This window comes from Giraffa tippelskirchi, chromosome 5 (genome assembly GCF_054371585.1).
Source record: "Giraffa tippelskirchi isolate mGirTip1 chromosome 5, T2T-mGirTip1v1.2.pri, whole genome shotgun sequence".
Lineage (NCBI taxonomy): Eukaryota > Metazoa > Chordata > Mammalia > Artiodactyla > Giraffidae > Giraffa > Giraffa tippelskirchi.
In genome coordinates this window covers 166,067,824-166,083,155 of record NC_137279.1, presented here as the reverse complement: position 1 = coordinate 166,083,155, position 15,332 = coordinate 166,067,824, and the positions used below count along the sequence as shown (strand labels likewise).

Below are 15,332 nucleotides of genomic sequence, written 5' to 3'. Positions count from 1 at the left end.
AGTCTGGGCTCAGGGCATTAAGTGGCAGCGGAGGAAGAGTTAGAAGGATGCAGTGTGCTGCATGTCTGCTCCCCTAATGCAGTTGCCAGTCCACTTTCTTTCCCTTTTTTGACATTCAATAAGCTGCACGTGATGAAAGTGTACAGCTTGAAGCTACAAGGATATATTGTATAACACGGGGAATAGACCCACTATTTTATAATAACTATAAACAGGGCATGTGTTCATGCTAAGTTGCTTCAGTCCTGTCTAACTCTTTGGGACCCTATGGACTGTAGCCCTCCAGGCTCCTCTGTCCATGGGATTCTCCAGGCAAGAATACTGGAGTGGGTTGCCATGCCCACTCCAGGGGATCTTTCCAACCCAGGGATCCAACTCGTGGTTCTTAAGACTCCTACATTAGCAGGCGGGTTCTTTACCACTAGAGCCACCTAGGAAGCCCATAAATAGAGCATGACCTTTAAAAATTGTGAATCACTATATTGTATACCTGTAACATATAATATTGTACATCATCTAAACTTCAACAAAATAAATACATAAAATAAGCAAATTTTTTTATACATTAAAAAAGAAAGCTTCAGCTTGATAAATTCGATGTATGGCTATAACCTTGAAACAGTCACCTCAGTCCAGACAACGGCCATAACTATCCTCACAGCCCGAATCCCCCAGTGCCGTCCATTACCCTCCACAATCCCAGGCAGACTTGCCTCTGTTACCATGGGTTCAACTGCATTTTCCAGAATTTTATATAAACAGAATATATATATATATATGAAAACAGAACCATACAGTACTCTTTTTTCCTGGCTTCTTTCAGTCAGCATAGCTATTTTGAGATTCGCCTACAGTCTGTTTTAGGACATTTCTGAACAATGCTCTGTCCAGGCCTCTGTTTGGCTTTCATGGTCCTGAGTCTTCCCTCCTCAGTTTTGGTCTCCAACCTGGAGCGGGAGCCCCTGGGTATGTCTAAAGCACCGCCATGGACTGCCCTGCAGTGGGGAGTGGGTTAACTCCTGGGTTTCTGGCTCTAGCAGCTGGGGTACTGTTGGGATGCTCAGTGGAGAGGCGGGGGATGTAGATATAAGGGAAGGCTAAGAACACCAGTAATTCCACCTCCTTAGACTCTCCCAACTCCCTTCCCGAATCCGAGGGGTCATTCAGCACCAAGGGTCTGGCCGTGGAGCTGGTGTCTTGGCCTTCCCCGCGCCCTCCCAGGGCACTGTCCACACTCTGGGCACTCACTCACCCATGCACGCTTCGGACAAACTTCTCTAACTGTCTCATGCAGGACCGGGCTTCAAAGTGCTTCACGCGTGGCTCCCCGTAGGCACCGATGTCGACATAGAGCTCGGCCTCGTCTCCCTTGGGGTGCACCAGGCCTGGCTGGCTGGGCAGGATGAACGGGCACAGCCAGATGGGGTAGACCTGGGGGCCAGAAGGGCAGGTCAGTGCTTTTCCTCCCACAGGTGGAAGGCTCGTGGCCAGCCCACCCTGCTCTAGACCAGAGGAGGGCTGCCTGGGGCCCCCCCTGCTCCCCCCAAGCCCCAGCTGAGCTCCCAGCCCGGCTCACGTGGATGTCATTGTGGAAGGTGTGCAGGGCCTGAGGCAGGCACTTCATGGGCACCAGCATGTCCTGCACCACGTGGTGCTGCTCGTACAGCTTGCGCAGCGTCTCGCCCTGGGTCAGCTTCAGCAGGGAGATCTTGGGAGGCACCATCCAACCAAAGAGGTAGCGGAAGATGGGGTTGTTGCCAAAGGGGATGATGTCCTGAAAGACGAGGGTTGGGGATGGAGAGAAGGAGCCCAGCAGGGCCCAGTGTCCCCGTGGGCCAGGATCTCCCTGGGGGCTTCATGGAAGTACGACGGGTCCACTCCTATCTGCAGGGGCATGCTGGTACCCAGGGTTTACCCAGCCGAATCTGGGTTTGATTCCCAGCTCTGGCATTTATGAGTTGTGATATCCGTGGGCTGGTGACTTAACTTCTCTGAGCTCAGTTTTCTGATCTGTAAAATGGGACTTGTGAGAGTGAATGGTGAGATACCAAATGGAAGGCACTCAGCCTAGGGCAAAATGACAACAAAGCTATCATTGCTGTTCTGGTTGTTGCGGTCGCTATGGCTGGTACAGAGCAGGCATTCCATAAATGTTTGAGAAATAAATGCTGTTGAATGAAAAGACAGATAGATACCCACAGAGCTTAAGCAATTTTCCCTAAGGTCACACAGCCAGGTGTGTGGGAAAGGTCTGGTGCAGGCCCAACAGTGAGCCCTTCGGTTTACGGCATCTCCTAAGAGGCCTTCTCTGACACCCCTATTAAACTGTCACTGCTCCCCCTCCTTCCATACACACAACTGCAAATTCTTGCTCACCTGTCAAGGCTAAGCTCGACAGCTATCTTCAACTCTAGGCAGAACTAGATACTTGCTCTTGTTCCTGTGGCCCCTCACAGGGACACCCACCTGCCTGCCTCTCCCAAGCTGGCCTCTCAGGAAACCCCCCCCCGAGCAGAGCTGTCCTTCCTCTTCTGCGCCTCTAACTGCTGTGAGGGAGGAGCCCCCTGCTCATGACTGTCCTCTCTGCTCCCAGCTTGCCATCTTCCTCAAGGTGACCAGCGTCCATTTGGCACCCCGTCCTCACAGCTCCCGGGACCTTGAAGCCAAGGACATTCCTTCATTCATTATATAATGACGAGGTGCCTATGTGCTCAGGTGCGAGGTTCTGTGCTGGGTGCTAGAGATACCCAGGTCACCAAGACATGGTCCCTGACCCAGGTGTGGAAGAGATGCCACAGAGAGATGCAGAGGCGGCACATAAAAGGGTCCACGTCAGACTAGGGTCAAGGGCAGCTTCCCCAAGGAGCCACCGTGCTAGGCTTCGGAGGCTGTGTGCCTCTCCCCTCCCCTCGAATCGCCTCCTCTGATCACCAGCCCTCTTCCACAAGGAAGGGTGGGTCCTGTCTGCTTGCTTCTCTGTTAGATTCCAGCTCCTACACCAGTTCCTGGAATACAACAGGAGCTTAGGAAATAGAGGGGCTTTTACTGTTCCCTTGGTTGTCTTTGGAGCAGCCACACAGTAGGAACAGCAGAAACGCTCCTCGAAGGCCAAGCTTGCTTCCACATCCCTGACCCTGTTTCCCTCACAGCCCTGACCACTCATCATTCCTCCTCCGTCCCAGTCTCGTTCCCCTCCCCAGAGGCAGTAATTGTTAGGAATTATTTGTGTCCCCTCCTAGAGACATTGATGCACAGACAAGTCCGTGGGCTTAAAAAACTTGCAACTCACAAATGGCAGCATCTACTAGGCTCCTGCTTATCACTGGATCCTGAGCAACACAGGGTGCTACCGCATTCTTTGTCCTGGCTTCCTGACCCTATACAGACTGTCTTATTTTACTGCACTTCTGATCTGTGACCAGTGGTCTCTGACATCATACTCTGACTCACTGACGGCTCAAATGATGGTTAGCATTTTTCAGTAACAAAGTATTTTTAAATTAAGGTATATCCTTTTTTTTTTTAAAGACACAATGCTGGTGCTCACTTGACAGACTATAGTATAGTGTAAACATAACTTTTCTATGCACTAGGAAACCAAAAAATTTGTGTAACTCACTTTATGTGATATTCGCTTTAATGCAATGGCCTGGAACCCAGCATGCAATGTCTCCAAGGTCACCTTTCATGGGGTTGGGCTGCAAAGTCCCGGCTCCTGGCCTCAAGGGGAAACAACTCGGGAGGATCACACAGCCACAGACCTCCCTGTGGCTTGGCTAAGGTCTGTGCTGTGACTGGATCACACCTCAACTTGTCTCTCTGCCCAGTCCTACTTCCCTTTTCTCTCACAGTTGAGGATCACCAGAGTTCCCCCAAATAAACTCCCTGTGTGCCCATCTCGGTAGTAAAACACCCCTCCTTCCAGACTCTTCCTTTAACTTCAGGCAGTCCAGGCTAGTGTTTAGCAGCACAAAAATATAAGACACACCTCATTTTGAAACCTAGCTCTCTGGTTTCAAAACTCGTCTAGGAGTTCTCCGTCACTCCTTTCTTCAAGAGGTGGAGCTTAACTCCCCCGACCTTGGGTGACTGGAGACTTCGCTCTAACAAGAGAATATGGAGGGAGTCGCAAGGTGATAAGACTGGGTCGTGGAAGGCACTGAGGACCCGTCCGTGGTCCCTCTCTGGATCACCTGCTCTGGGGCAAGTCTGCTGCCCTGTGGTGAGGACGCTTGAGCAGCCCAGGTGGCAACGAACAGAGGCTTCTCATTGACAGCCGCCTTAGGGGGCCTTCCAGAAAGCAGATTCTCACCTTCCTAAAGACTCTAGCACATCAGCCTGAGCGACACCTTGACTGCAACCCTGAGCCAGAACGACCCACATCATTGCTCTCCAATCTCTGACCCTCAAAACTGTGTGATAACAGATGGCAGCTGCTTTCATCTTCAGAATGTGGGGTGAATTCATCAAGCAGCAATAGATAACCTTTATTATTATACTCTATCCCTTACTGAGCTGTGTTACTTTGGACAACCTAAACCAGCTTCTTCATCTGTAGAAGGGAAATAACACCAGGACCTACCTTCCCAGGGTTGTCAGGAAGATGGAGAGAGTGCCATAAAGTGTTTGACAGAAGAACTAACATGTAAGGAGGGATTAATGTTAACTACTGTGATTCTCATTCTGACGTCCTCTCATGTACTTTGCTGGCTCCTCTTGCCTTTCCTGTCTCTTAAATATCCCTGCTCACACCTCCCACAACCTTAACACTGCTCTTGGCAGGGATAAAGGAGGAGTTGGGAGTTTTCTGCTTTTGGCAAAACTTTCCACCAAATGCTCTGGGCCTGGTCACTGATTGAAGCAGGACTAATAGGGATGGAGGAAGCCCAGGGCTCCCCAGGCCTTGAGGAGCCAATCATCTGCTGCCCGCTCCTGCAGCCCTCACCACTGCCCCTTCATGTTCTGCCCAGAGACCTCGCCCATGATTAGAACTGACCCGACACCCCCTTGTAGGAAACCACCAGGTGTAATTCTTTCATGCTTGACTTTCCTGTTTATTTTAGCTGCTGTGGACTTCCGGGTACCTCTAACTAGTATCCTTGCTGTGCTGCAGCCATGCAGTATCTTTTCATCTGACCCCACCAGCCTCTGTTCCCCATCTCCCAAGCCCTCCTCTGGGCTGTCTCATGGCCTAACAGCAGCGAACCCACTCCATCCTCAAGTTATTCTCTCGACCATCTACTTGTCTCCTTGCTCTTAGCTGATACCTGGCTGGCCCTGGCTGCAGCCCTCTGACGTGGTATCATTTTCTCTCCATGACCCTCTGGGGTAGATGGAGGTGAGGTGGGCTCATCTTGGCCATTCATTACTCCTTCGAGGTCTATGCGCCTCCTTTCCCTGGAAATCCTCAGCGACATGCCCACCACCTCCACCCCCATTGTCCCCCGAATGCCCAGATCACTGCCACCTTCTCCAACACTGATGCTGTCACTGATATGGTTTAACACCCACTGATAATCCTCCTGTTTGCCCTCCAGCTGTCTTCCCTTTCACTCGGCCTCTGCACTGACTTTCACATCACGCTCCTGAGCAGAGGATGACAAACTAGAGCATGTGGGGATCGGTCTGCAAGTGGATCCAGCCCACTGGCTAAATCCGGTCCCTGCCTGGGTTTATATATAGTTTCACTGGAGCACAGCCACACACATTTGTTCAAGCGCTGCCCGGGGCTGCGCTTGTGCTACAAGGGCAGGGCCGAGCAGCTGTGACAGGACGTATGATCTGCAGAGCCTAAAGCCTTTGCTATTTGGCCCTTTAAGGAAGTTTGCTGACCTCTCAATGTTATATTCACTACCTCTGTTGACTTGGGGGGAAAGAAAAAAAAATAACGTCAGAGCTATGAGTTGAGTTTATTCAGTATCTCACTGAGACCGCAGCCCAGAAGACCCACTTTCAGACAGTGCTGAGAAACTGTTGTGAAGAGGTAAAGGTGAGGTCAGTATGTATGTGATTTTGGCGAAGGATACATGTCATCCAGGGCTTCTCTGGTGGCTCAGTGGTAAAGAATCTGCTTTTCAATGCAAGAGACACAGGTTTGATCCCTGGGTCGGGAAGATAGCCCTGAGAAGGGAATGGCTATCCACTCCAGCGTTCTTGCCTGTGAAATCCCATGGACAGAGGGAGCCTGGTGGGCTACACTTCATGGGGTCACAAAGAGGCAGACATGACTTAGCGACTAAATAACAATTGTCATCAAGCACATCTCTTGGTTGAAGGTTGTTTCTTGTTACAAGGAACAGATGTCTTATTAGTGGTTTTAGTGCTTTACTAAGTACGTGAAGATGCAAGAGTTTTGGGTCATAAAATTTTCTCCTCAAAATATCTTCTAATTATGCGAAGGTCTGTTCTGGTAGTTTGCCCAGAGCACAGACAGCCTCATTCTTGATCTTTACCCTGAATTCCTTTCAGGGTGTGTTGAAGGTCAGCGACTGCAGGGGGCTAAGGACGTCATTGCTGCAGAACTGGATGCTGGGGAAAACACCACAGTTCCAATTCCAAGCATTGGTCCCCTGACCACCACTACCTCTCCCTTCCTGCTGCTCATGCCCTCCAGTGCTCTGACGTCAACTCTTCACCCCAACGGGCACCCAGGCCAGCATGTCAGTCCCGTCAGCCCCGCATATCCTCACCACTCCCTTCCCCAAGCTGACTCCGAATTCATCACGTTCCCATCCCAGCTTCTCCAACCCTGCCTCACTTGTCTTACTCATCTGCAAAATCTCAACCGTGGTTAAATCTAACTTTCTCCTTATTCTCTGGCCCATCCACACAGCTGAATGTGTGAAAATCCACAGCCACCAGGACCGGTCTCTGGAAATGCATGCTCAGGAATCTTTGGCAGGCCCACTGTTGCCTAGCAACCTGATGATGTTTTTCCCAGTCAACTCATTCCCACTCTCCAAGGGACAAGTTCCCAACTCCTCTCCTCTCAGTCCTTCAACAACCCCTCGCCCCCTCTTCTTGGCTGAAATCCTTGCTTCCTATTTCACTGAGAAGCAACTGGAAGAGAACGCCCACACCCCATAGCAACTGTTCCGTTAACTGTCCAGGGGGTGACTCTCCAGGCTCTCACTAAGGGCACCCTCTCCACCTGAGTGCAGGATCCGCCCGTGCTGAAGGCTCACCCTGTGAGCACACCCTCTTTCCTGCACTGCCAGCACATCAACATGGGGTCATTTCTCCCTTCTGTTGTCTCCTCTCGATCCCACCTCCCCCTCCGGCTACCACCCTATTTCTCTGCTTCCCCCGATACTGAGCCTTCTTAGATCTCTGTTTTCACTGTCCCCACTTACTTGTCTCTGTTTTCTCTTTAATTCACATCAGGCTTTCAGCCCCATGACTCAAGGTCATCAGTGACCAGAGGTCAATTCTTTGTTCTCATCTCATTCAGGGACACTGGACACAGTTGTTTATCTTCCTTCTTGTCACACTGTCCAGGTTGCCAGTTCTCCTGGGTTTCTCCTTCCCTCCGACTGACGGCGCCTTCTCCTCTCCTGGCTGGTTTCTCCTCCCCTGACCTATAGGGCTTGGCTCTGGGACTTCTCTTCTCTAACTTCCCTCACTTGTTTAGTCCCATGACTTTAATTAACATCTCTCTGCTGATGCTACCCACAGTGGTATGTGATCCTTCAACCTTTGAAGATCTGACATGTGTGCCAACTGCCCACTTGACATCCCACCTGGATGTCTGAGAAGCACCGCATGCTGACAATGTCCCAGACCAAACTTCTAATTTTCCTCCCCAGACCCCTCCCCCACATTGCCCCAGTCAGTGGCACCTCAGGTCACCCGGTTACTTGGGTCCCTAACCTTGGAGTCATACTCTGTTGGAAATCCTGTGGGTTGGTTCAATCTTCACAGTACCTCCCAGATCTGAGATGCCTTTCCTCCTCCAGTGCTATCACTCCAGACAACAGAATCCTTCCTTCTTCTTCTCTTCCACTCTAGCCACCCTGCCCCATCCACTCTCCATCCAGCTGTCAAAACTATCGTTTTAAAACAAAAATCAGGTCACGTCATTTTTCTGTACCAAGTCCTCCACTGGCTTTCTTATCACACAAAGCAAAAGAGAAAGTCCTCCCCTGAAGTACAAGGACCCATATGATCTAGGCTCTAGCTGCTATTTGACCTCATTCTCCGCGATGGGTCTAGCTAAAGGGCCTTCTTGCTGTTTTTTAAAAACATGCAGGCTTGCTATGACAACTTGCATCCTGCTGTGACGCAGAAAAATGGAGTTGGACCCCCACCTCTCACCAAATATACAAAACTTGAAATGGATCAAGAACCTAAATATAAGAACTAAAACTATAAAGCTTTTAGAAGATAACACAGCAATTAATCTTCATGATTAATGCTAAATCTCCACTGGATTTAGCAATGGATTCTTACAGATACGACACTTAAAAGCATGAGTAACACAAAACCAAAAACTTCTGTAAATCAAAAGACATTATCAAGGCAGTGAAAGACTACCTACAGAATGGGAGGAAATATTTGCAAATCATGTATTTGATAAAGGTCTAACGTCCAGAATATATATAGAACTCTTAAAACAACAAAAATAGATCAACAATGTAATTAAAATTGGGCAAAGGATCTGAATAGATAGTTCTTCAAAAAATATACAAATGGCCAACAGGCACATGGAAGGATATTCAACATCATCAGTCATTTGGAAAATGCAAACCAAAATTACAGCAGGATTCTACTTCTCACCCACTAGGATGGCTACAGCAAAACACCAGAAAACAACAAGCGCTGGTGAGAATGCAGAGCTATTGGAACCTTTGCATGCTGCTGTTGGGAGTGTAAAATGGCTCACCACTGTGAAAACGTCTGGCAGTTCCTCAGTAAGTCAGACACAGAATTATCACACAGATCCAGCAGTTCCACTCCTAGGCATAGACTGCCCCCAAACTAAAAACTAGTATCCAAATAAATTTGTGTACATGAATGTTTACAGCAGTGCTATTCACAAAGCCAGTAGGAGGAAACAACTCAAACATCCACCAGTAGATGAGTGGAAAAACAAACTGTGGTTCATCCACTCAATGGGGTATTTTCCAGCCACACAAATAAATGATGTACTGATACATGCTACAGCGTGGATAAACCTTGAAAACAGCCTTAGTGAACAAAACCAGACACAAAAGGCCATGTGTTGCATGATTCCATTTGTATAAAATGTCTAGAATAGGTAAACCCATAGAGATGGAATACAGACCACTGGTTGCCAGAGTCTGGGGAAAGGGAACTGGGAGTAACTGCTTAATGGGGACAGGGCTTCCTTTCAGGGCAATGAAAATATTTTGAAACTAGATAGAGGCAGTAGACACATGATACCATGAATGTACCAAATGTACTGAATTGCATACTTTAAAATGGTTAAGTTTATGTTTTCACTTCAACTAAAAAAAAGGAAAACAGCAACCCAGCCAGCCCACTGAGGACCGGTGCTCTGGTTCTTCCTCTGCCTGGAGCTCTCTCTCAAGTTCTGCCTGGTGTGTCTTCCCCATGCTGGTCTCTGCTCATCAGGCAGCTCCTGAGAGGCCTTCCCTCACCCCCTATTTAAAATGTCACTGCTCCCCATCTCTCATGGCACAGTAGCAAATTCTTACCCACAAGTCAAGGACACACCTGACAGCTACCCCCAGCCCTAGGCAGGACCAGTCGCTTCCTGTGGCCCTTCTCAGGGCCGGAGGCTGGCCGCTTGGCTAGGCTACAGCGTCGCAAGGATGGGACAGGTCTGAGTTCCCCAGAGCACCCAGCCAAGGGCCCCACTTTCCGGCTGGTACTTGGGGAAACTCTGCTGCTTTAAGGGAAGGTGGCCGTTCCCGCAGAAGGAAACACTGGGCTGCCGGGTGAGAGGCTGCTCCGGTTCCTGAGGACAAAGCCACTCTTTCCTCCCAGGGGAGGGGAAACCGTGCCGGTTCCCAGGCTGGCCAGGAGGAGCCAGGACTACTGGGAAATCCGAGCCTCACCTGGAGCTCCCAGAAGATGCTGCGCGTGTGGCGGTGGTAGTAGTGTCTCAATGGGATGTACTCCAGGCCCTCTCGGTTTGTCTTCAGGTAGTTCTCCACGTGCTTGAAGAACCACGGCTTGTAGTAGTTGCCAATGCTATTCAGCTGAAATGACAGAGAGCACTGTTGTCAGGCTGCAGACAAGCCCCAAAGGCCACTGGGGTGTAACAGAGATACCCGGCTTCTATTCAGCACTCCTGGCCTCCCCAGAGCTCTTTCATGTCTGTGAATCACCTTGGAGGCTCTTGAAAGCTGGATGAGGTTAAGCACAGCGGGCTTTCTCTAGCGGAGAGAGCAGAAGCTCATGGAGGTTAAGTGGTGAGCCCAGGGCCCAACGATGAGCTCCTGACAGTCTCGAGAGCTCAGCCTGCTCCCTCTCAGTGAGAGAACTGAAAAGCTGATGTTTACTGGGGTCGGCCACTGTGCAGTGGCCCACACAGGCATGTTCCTCCCTGCTTCCCTCCCACGAAGCCAGTGTTGGCGCAAACACTGAGCAGGGGTCACCTGTGCCCACTGGGTCCTCCGGCTGACGGTGCTAACTGACCAAAATGCTTTCCCTGCTGCCCTGGACCAAGCTCCACATCCTCTGGCCCAGGCACGACCCCCCCAGACAGGCAACATCAGAGGGAGAAGCTTGCTGTAAAGCTATGGGCTTCTTGGTATTGAGCCCCGCGGTCTCCAAGCCTTAATCTTATGTTTAGCTGGTGTCTTCAGTCCTAAATGGTTCAGGACTTTACCTACTGTGTGCCCTGGGGTGACTTAGCTTCTCTGGGCCTTAGCTTATTCACCCATGAAAGGGACTGTGGGTCGATGCTCTCAGAGACAGACAGGCAGGGCAGCCGCCCAGAAAGGTCACAGGCTCCAGGTTGGGCGGCTGAGGCCTGGCCTTTGCCTAGTAGCCCACTAGCTGTGTGACACTGAGCAGGTCACTCTGGGCTTGTGTCTTCACATGTTAAATGGCAATAAAAATAGATACTTTGTGGGAGATCTTTGTGCCTGTTAGAAATTACATACATACACACTGCAGACGCTTGGGCCCATTCTCTGGGGGTGGGAGAGGCACCCAAGCTTTATGGGGCAGGTGAGATAACAGCCAGTTGGGGCTCAGCAAAGGGACAGGAGGAAGCAGAGAGTGGAGGCCACGTAGGAGAGGGGACCATCGGGGAGGGTAAGACAGGAACAGAAGCAAGAAGTAAGCAAGGCCAGGGTCGCTGGAAAATAATCCTAGCATGGGCTAAATGCTCATGCTCCAGGGAGGCAGCCCCAGCACCCGGTGTGTTCATTCTTTACCCCCTCCATGACCTTGTAGACATGCATTATCTCCTCCATGACCTTGCACACATTCCTTCTTTATCTCCTCTACAACCTCCTACAGCAGATGTGTCCCTGTCTCACTAACCAGGAGAAAGAATCATCAAGGTGAAAGAGACTACTTGAGGCCACAAGGCTGGCAAGAGGCAAGGCAAGGACTCAAGCACATCCCCTGTTGCAAAAGAAGACCAGGGCTGGATGGCAGAGAACCTTGAATGGGAGGTTCTGGAATGTGGGCATTATTAAGAAAAAAACAGAAAAACAACTATTAACTTTTTTCCTGATTCTAAAAGCAAAGTACACTCCTGGTGAAAACCTTAGACACTGCAGAAATATGCACCCCTAAGAGAGACGCCCCTGTAGCCTTACCCTCCAGAGGAAACCACTGAAAGCTGATATGTGTTCATTAGGTTTTATTTTCACACACACACATGGGTTTATAGAAATGGGACTGCTCTGTTCCTGCTGTTTGCCAATTTGCTTTTTCCACTTTTAATGCACTAGGCTGATCCTGGCAGGTTACTTAACCTCTCCAAGCCTCATTTTCAGTACAGGCAAAATGGTTGGAAAGACTGAAACAGATAATATAGAAAGTGCCAAGCACAGTAACTGGCCACAGTAGGGACACAGTATTCAGTTCCTGCCCTCTCTCACTGCCCTTAGCTCCTAGGCCAGTCCCTTCCACCCCAGAGCCAGGCAACCTGTGCCCTCCATCTCTGGCAGCCGACACTTGCAGCCCATCTAGGTATCACCCTGCGTGCAGGTCCACTCAGCTGAGAGGCCACTGTGCAGGGAGTAAAAGGGGCCACAAAGCATGGGCTTTGAGCCTGGGCTCAAATGGGCTAAAGAGCCTGTTGGTTCAAGTCAGTCAGAGCATGGAAGCAGAAGTCACCGTAGGCTGGCCTCCACCTATGCATGCAAAGAGGAGTCAGACCCAACAGGAACAGAGCAATCTGACCTAACACCAGGTGGGCCTGGCTACATACACAGCAGTGACACCAGCTGCATGATGAACCGGAGACTTGGAGGTACCTAGACACAGGTGCTCCTCGTGCTCATGACTCATCAGGAACTATTTGTGCCAGAGAAGCCCAGGATGGTGCGTGTCTCCCAGGGCACATGGCAGCCCACTGGCAGCCAAGAGACTGCAGGAGTTCCAGTACCAGCCCGAGCACTCAGATAATAAGCCACTTCCTATCTCTGGGCCTCCCCCGTAAGATGGGTGTGGGCCACCTCCTCGAAGGGTCCATGGGGTGGACGGGCCACATCCTCACAGGGTGGGCAATACCTGGCACACAGGCACAAATTCCTAAGCAGCCTGCCAAACAGGCATGTTGGGGAGACACGCTCCTCAGATGACACACGCACACGTCTCTGGCATCCACCACCCTCCCCCGGCCCCGTTCCCACGTGGAATCAGGGTCTTGTTCATGGGAACACTTTGCAAAGGTCTGTGGCCTGAGGCCCAGCCCCTCTGCCACTGATGCCAGGTGAGCCTCTGGAGAAAACCCTAGTCTTCTTGGGGAAGAAGGGAACTGGTCGGAGCGTTCAAACATTTTCAAAGTTGTGCAACCCCCTGGATACAATCGCAACCTTAGGCTGCATCTAACACATCAAAGAGATGACTTTTGGTGGGGAGGCGGGATGTGATTCGCCTTGGTCCCTGCCCTCAGCTTATCTCCACTGGCAGTCTCCAGGGGAGTGCCTCAGACAAGGTGGAAAACCTCTGGATGAGACCTCCTTGCCAGGTGACTAGGTTCAGATTCAGAGTGACACACTGTCTGGGCTTTGGCCCAACCTGGGATCAGGCAGTCAGGGCCCAGAGGCACCAGAGCGTTTGCGCTTGGTGTCCAAAGTCCTGTTCCTGCTCCAGGATTCCCATCCTCCAGTGCTCACTAGTGTCTCACTAGTGGGAATGCTGCTCGATCAAAGTTTGCAGATGATGCTAAATTCTAGAAGCATGCATGAGGGTAACAAACAACCAACCAGGAGTCAGAGACCCAAATTTAAATCTGCCCCAGGCCTGCTGTGTGTCCTCTGAGGAGCCTCCAAGGAATGGACCTCCATTCCTTATTTGGAGAGTGAATCGTATCAGATGATTTGAGTCCCTTTTGATTTTAAAATGTTTTAAGTATATAGGGGACAGATAAGAGCCTTGAGACAGCCTATCGTTTGATGTACTAATTCTACTTTAAGGCATTACTCAAATTACAGACAAAAGATGTCCACTGCTATGTTAATTAAAATAATGAAAAACTAGATGCAACTTTAATTTCCAACTATGGGGCAGTGGTTTAGTAGATGACAGGGCATTTGCTCACTGCAGTGTTTCTGCAGTCATTAAATATGAAGGCAATGTAATGACATGCAGAAATGCTTACAACACTAAACCAGAAAACTAAAAATTTTATACCAGTGAGCACAGCTGAAGACAAACCGAAACACTGCAAAGAGATGGTAATGTTGAAAGTATCCGAGAACTGCAAGATAAAACGAGCTACTATTTTTAACCTTATCAGATTGGTAAGAATGAAAGAGTGATGCTATCCAGCACTGGCAAGAATGTGGGAGAAAGGTATTCTCACACACCACCACATTGCTGGAAGTGGACAAAAACACATGTTTTCCTGGAGGGCCATTAGTCATATCTATCAACATTCAATGTGTTCAAACCCCTGGGTCAGAAATTCCTTTTCTTGGACTCACTCCTACAGAAATGCATGTACAAGAGGCCAAGGATAGATGCGAGAGAATCTTCAATGTAATCTTATTTGTAAAAGCAAAACATTTTAAGCAACATAAATACTCATCGGGAAGCAATGAGTTAGATCAATTATTTGCAGGCAACAGTGGAAATCACAGGACAAAATGAGAGCATGTGTTTGCGCACACACACGTGCACACATACAGGCCTCAAAGAGTGCAGTGTTACAAGGGGTGACTCAGGGTGCATGCTTGGGTGAAGAGATGTACTTTAACTTTTTCTTTATATATTTCAACACTGTTACATGACTTTGTAAAGGCTTTAAAAAAAATCTATATATTGAAAAGAGAGGAAATAAATCTGTCAAACAGGTTAGCAAGAGCTGGCTTGGGTCATGTTTATATGTGGAGCCTTTCTTTTTACTTCTGTATACGTTCCCAGCCTCTCATCAGACACAAATACTTTCTCAATGGACAAAGAATGGCTATTAAAAAATACACAGCAGGGACTTCCTGGTGGTCCAGTGGTTAAGATTCTGCCCTTCTACTTCAGGGGGTGTGGGTTCAATCCCTGGTCAGGGAACCAAGATCCTGCATGTTGTGTGGTGTGGCCAAAAATAAAGTAAAACTTAAAAAGAAAATAAAAATTACGCAGTGTCGATCTGGATTCTGAAGCATCTGATCAATTACTTTGTCATCTTGTGGAAGTTAACATGGCCTCTTGGAACCTCAGTTGCCTCATCTATAAAACGAGGTTACTGCGAGGATCAAAGATTATGCCTGTCCCTGGCAGGTGGTAGGAACAGAGGAAGCGGATGCTTTGGTCGCTGCCTACGATGGACGACTACTGATGCTGCTGCCCTGAACCCCAGGTGGGCTGACCCAACCTTGAAAAGGGTGGCTGCCAGGGTCAGGGTGGGGATCCAGCTCCGCTCCCAGCCTGTCCGGGCCATCCTCCTTCTGTCCTACCTTGCTGGGCTCTGCCTCGTCCGTCATGACCCCTGTCATGATGACGGCCTCCTCCAGGGAGTAGAGCAGCCCTTCCACGAAGTGGTTCTCCGGCCGCTGGGACTCGCGGGTGAACTTGTCACAGATGGCCTCCAGGCCGTGTACTGGCTCAAACCGCAGCTTGATGTACTTCTTGGCAGGGATGATGCGGATCTCGGCAGCCACCAGGAAGCCCAGAGTCCCGCAGGACCAGGGCACAGCGTAGAACAGGTCTGAGTTTTCCATCTGTGG

The 15,332-nt window shown here is 49.8% G+C and overlaps 1 protein-coding gene across 1 annotated transcript in view; it reads right to left on the bottom strand.

Annotated features, from left to right (window-relative positions):
• The window catches only part of DHCR24 (24-dehydrocholesterol reductase), a 34,149-nt gene that overhangs the window by 3,040 nt on the left and 15,777 nt on the right, over positions 1 to 15,332 (bottom strand). Inside the window, exons 5-8 of the mRNA XM_081489128.1 lie at positions 15,063 to 15,326; positions 10,041 to 10,184; positions 1,577 to 1,774; positions 1,253 to 1,431 (exon numbers count right to left, since the gene is read on the bottom strand). Of these exons, the coding sequence (XP_081345254.1) occupies positions 1,253 to 1,431; positions 1,577 to 1,774; positions 10,041 to 10,184; positions 15,063 to 15,326 (785 nt within the window). The remainder of the gene's footprint in view (positions 1 to 1,252; positions 1,432 to 1,576; positions 1,775 to 10,040; positions 10,185 to 15,062; positions 15,327 to 15,332) is intronic.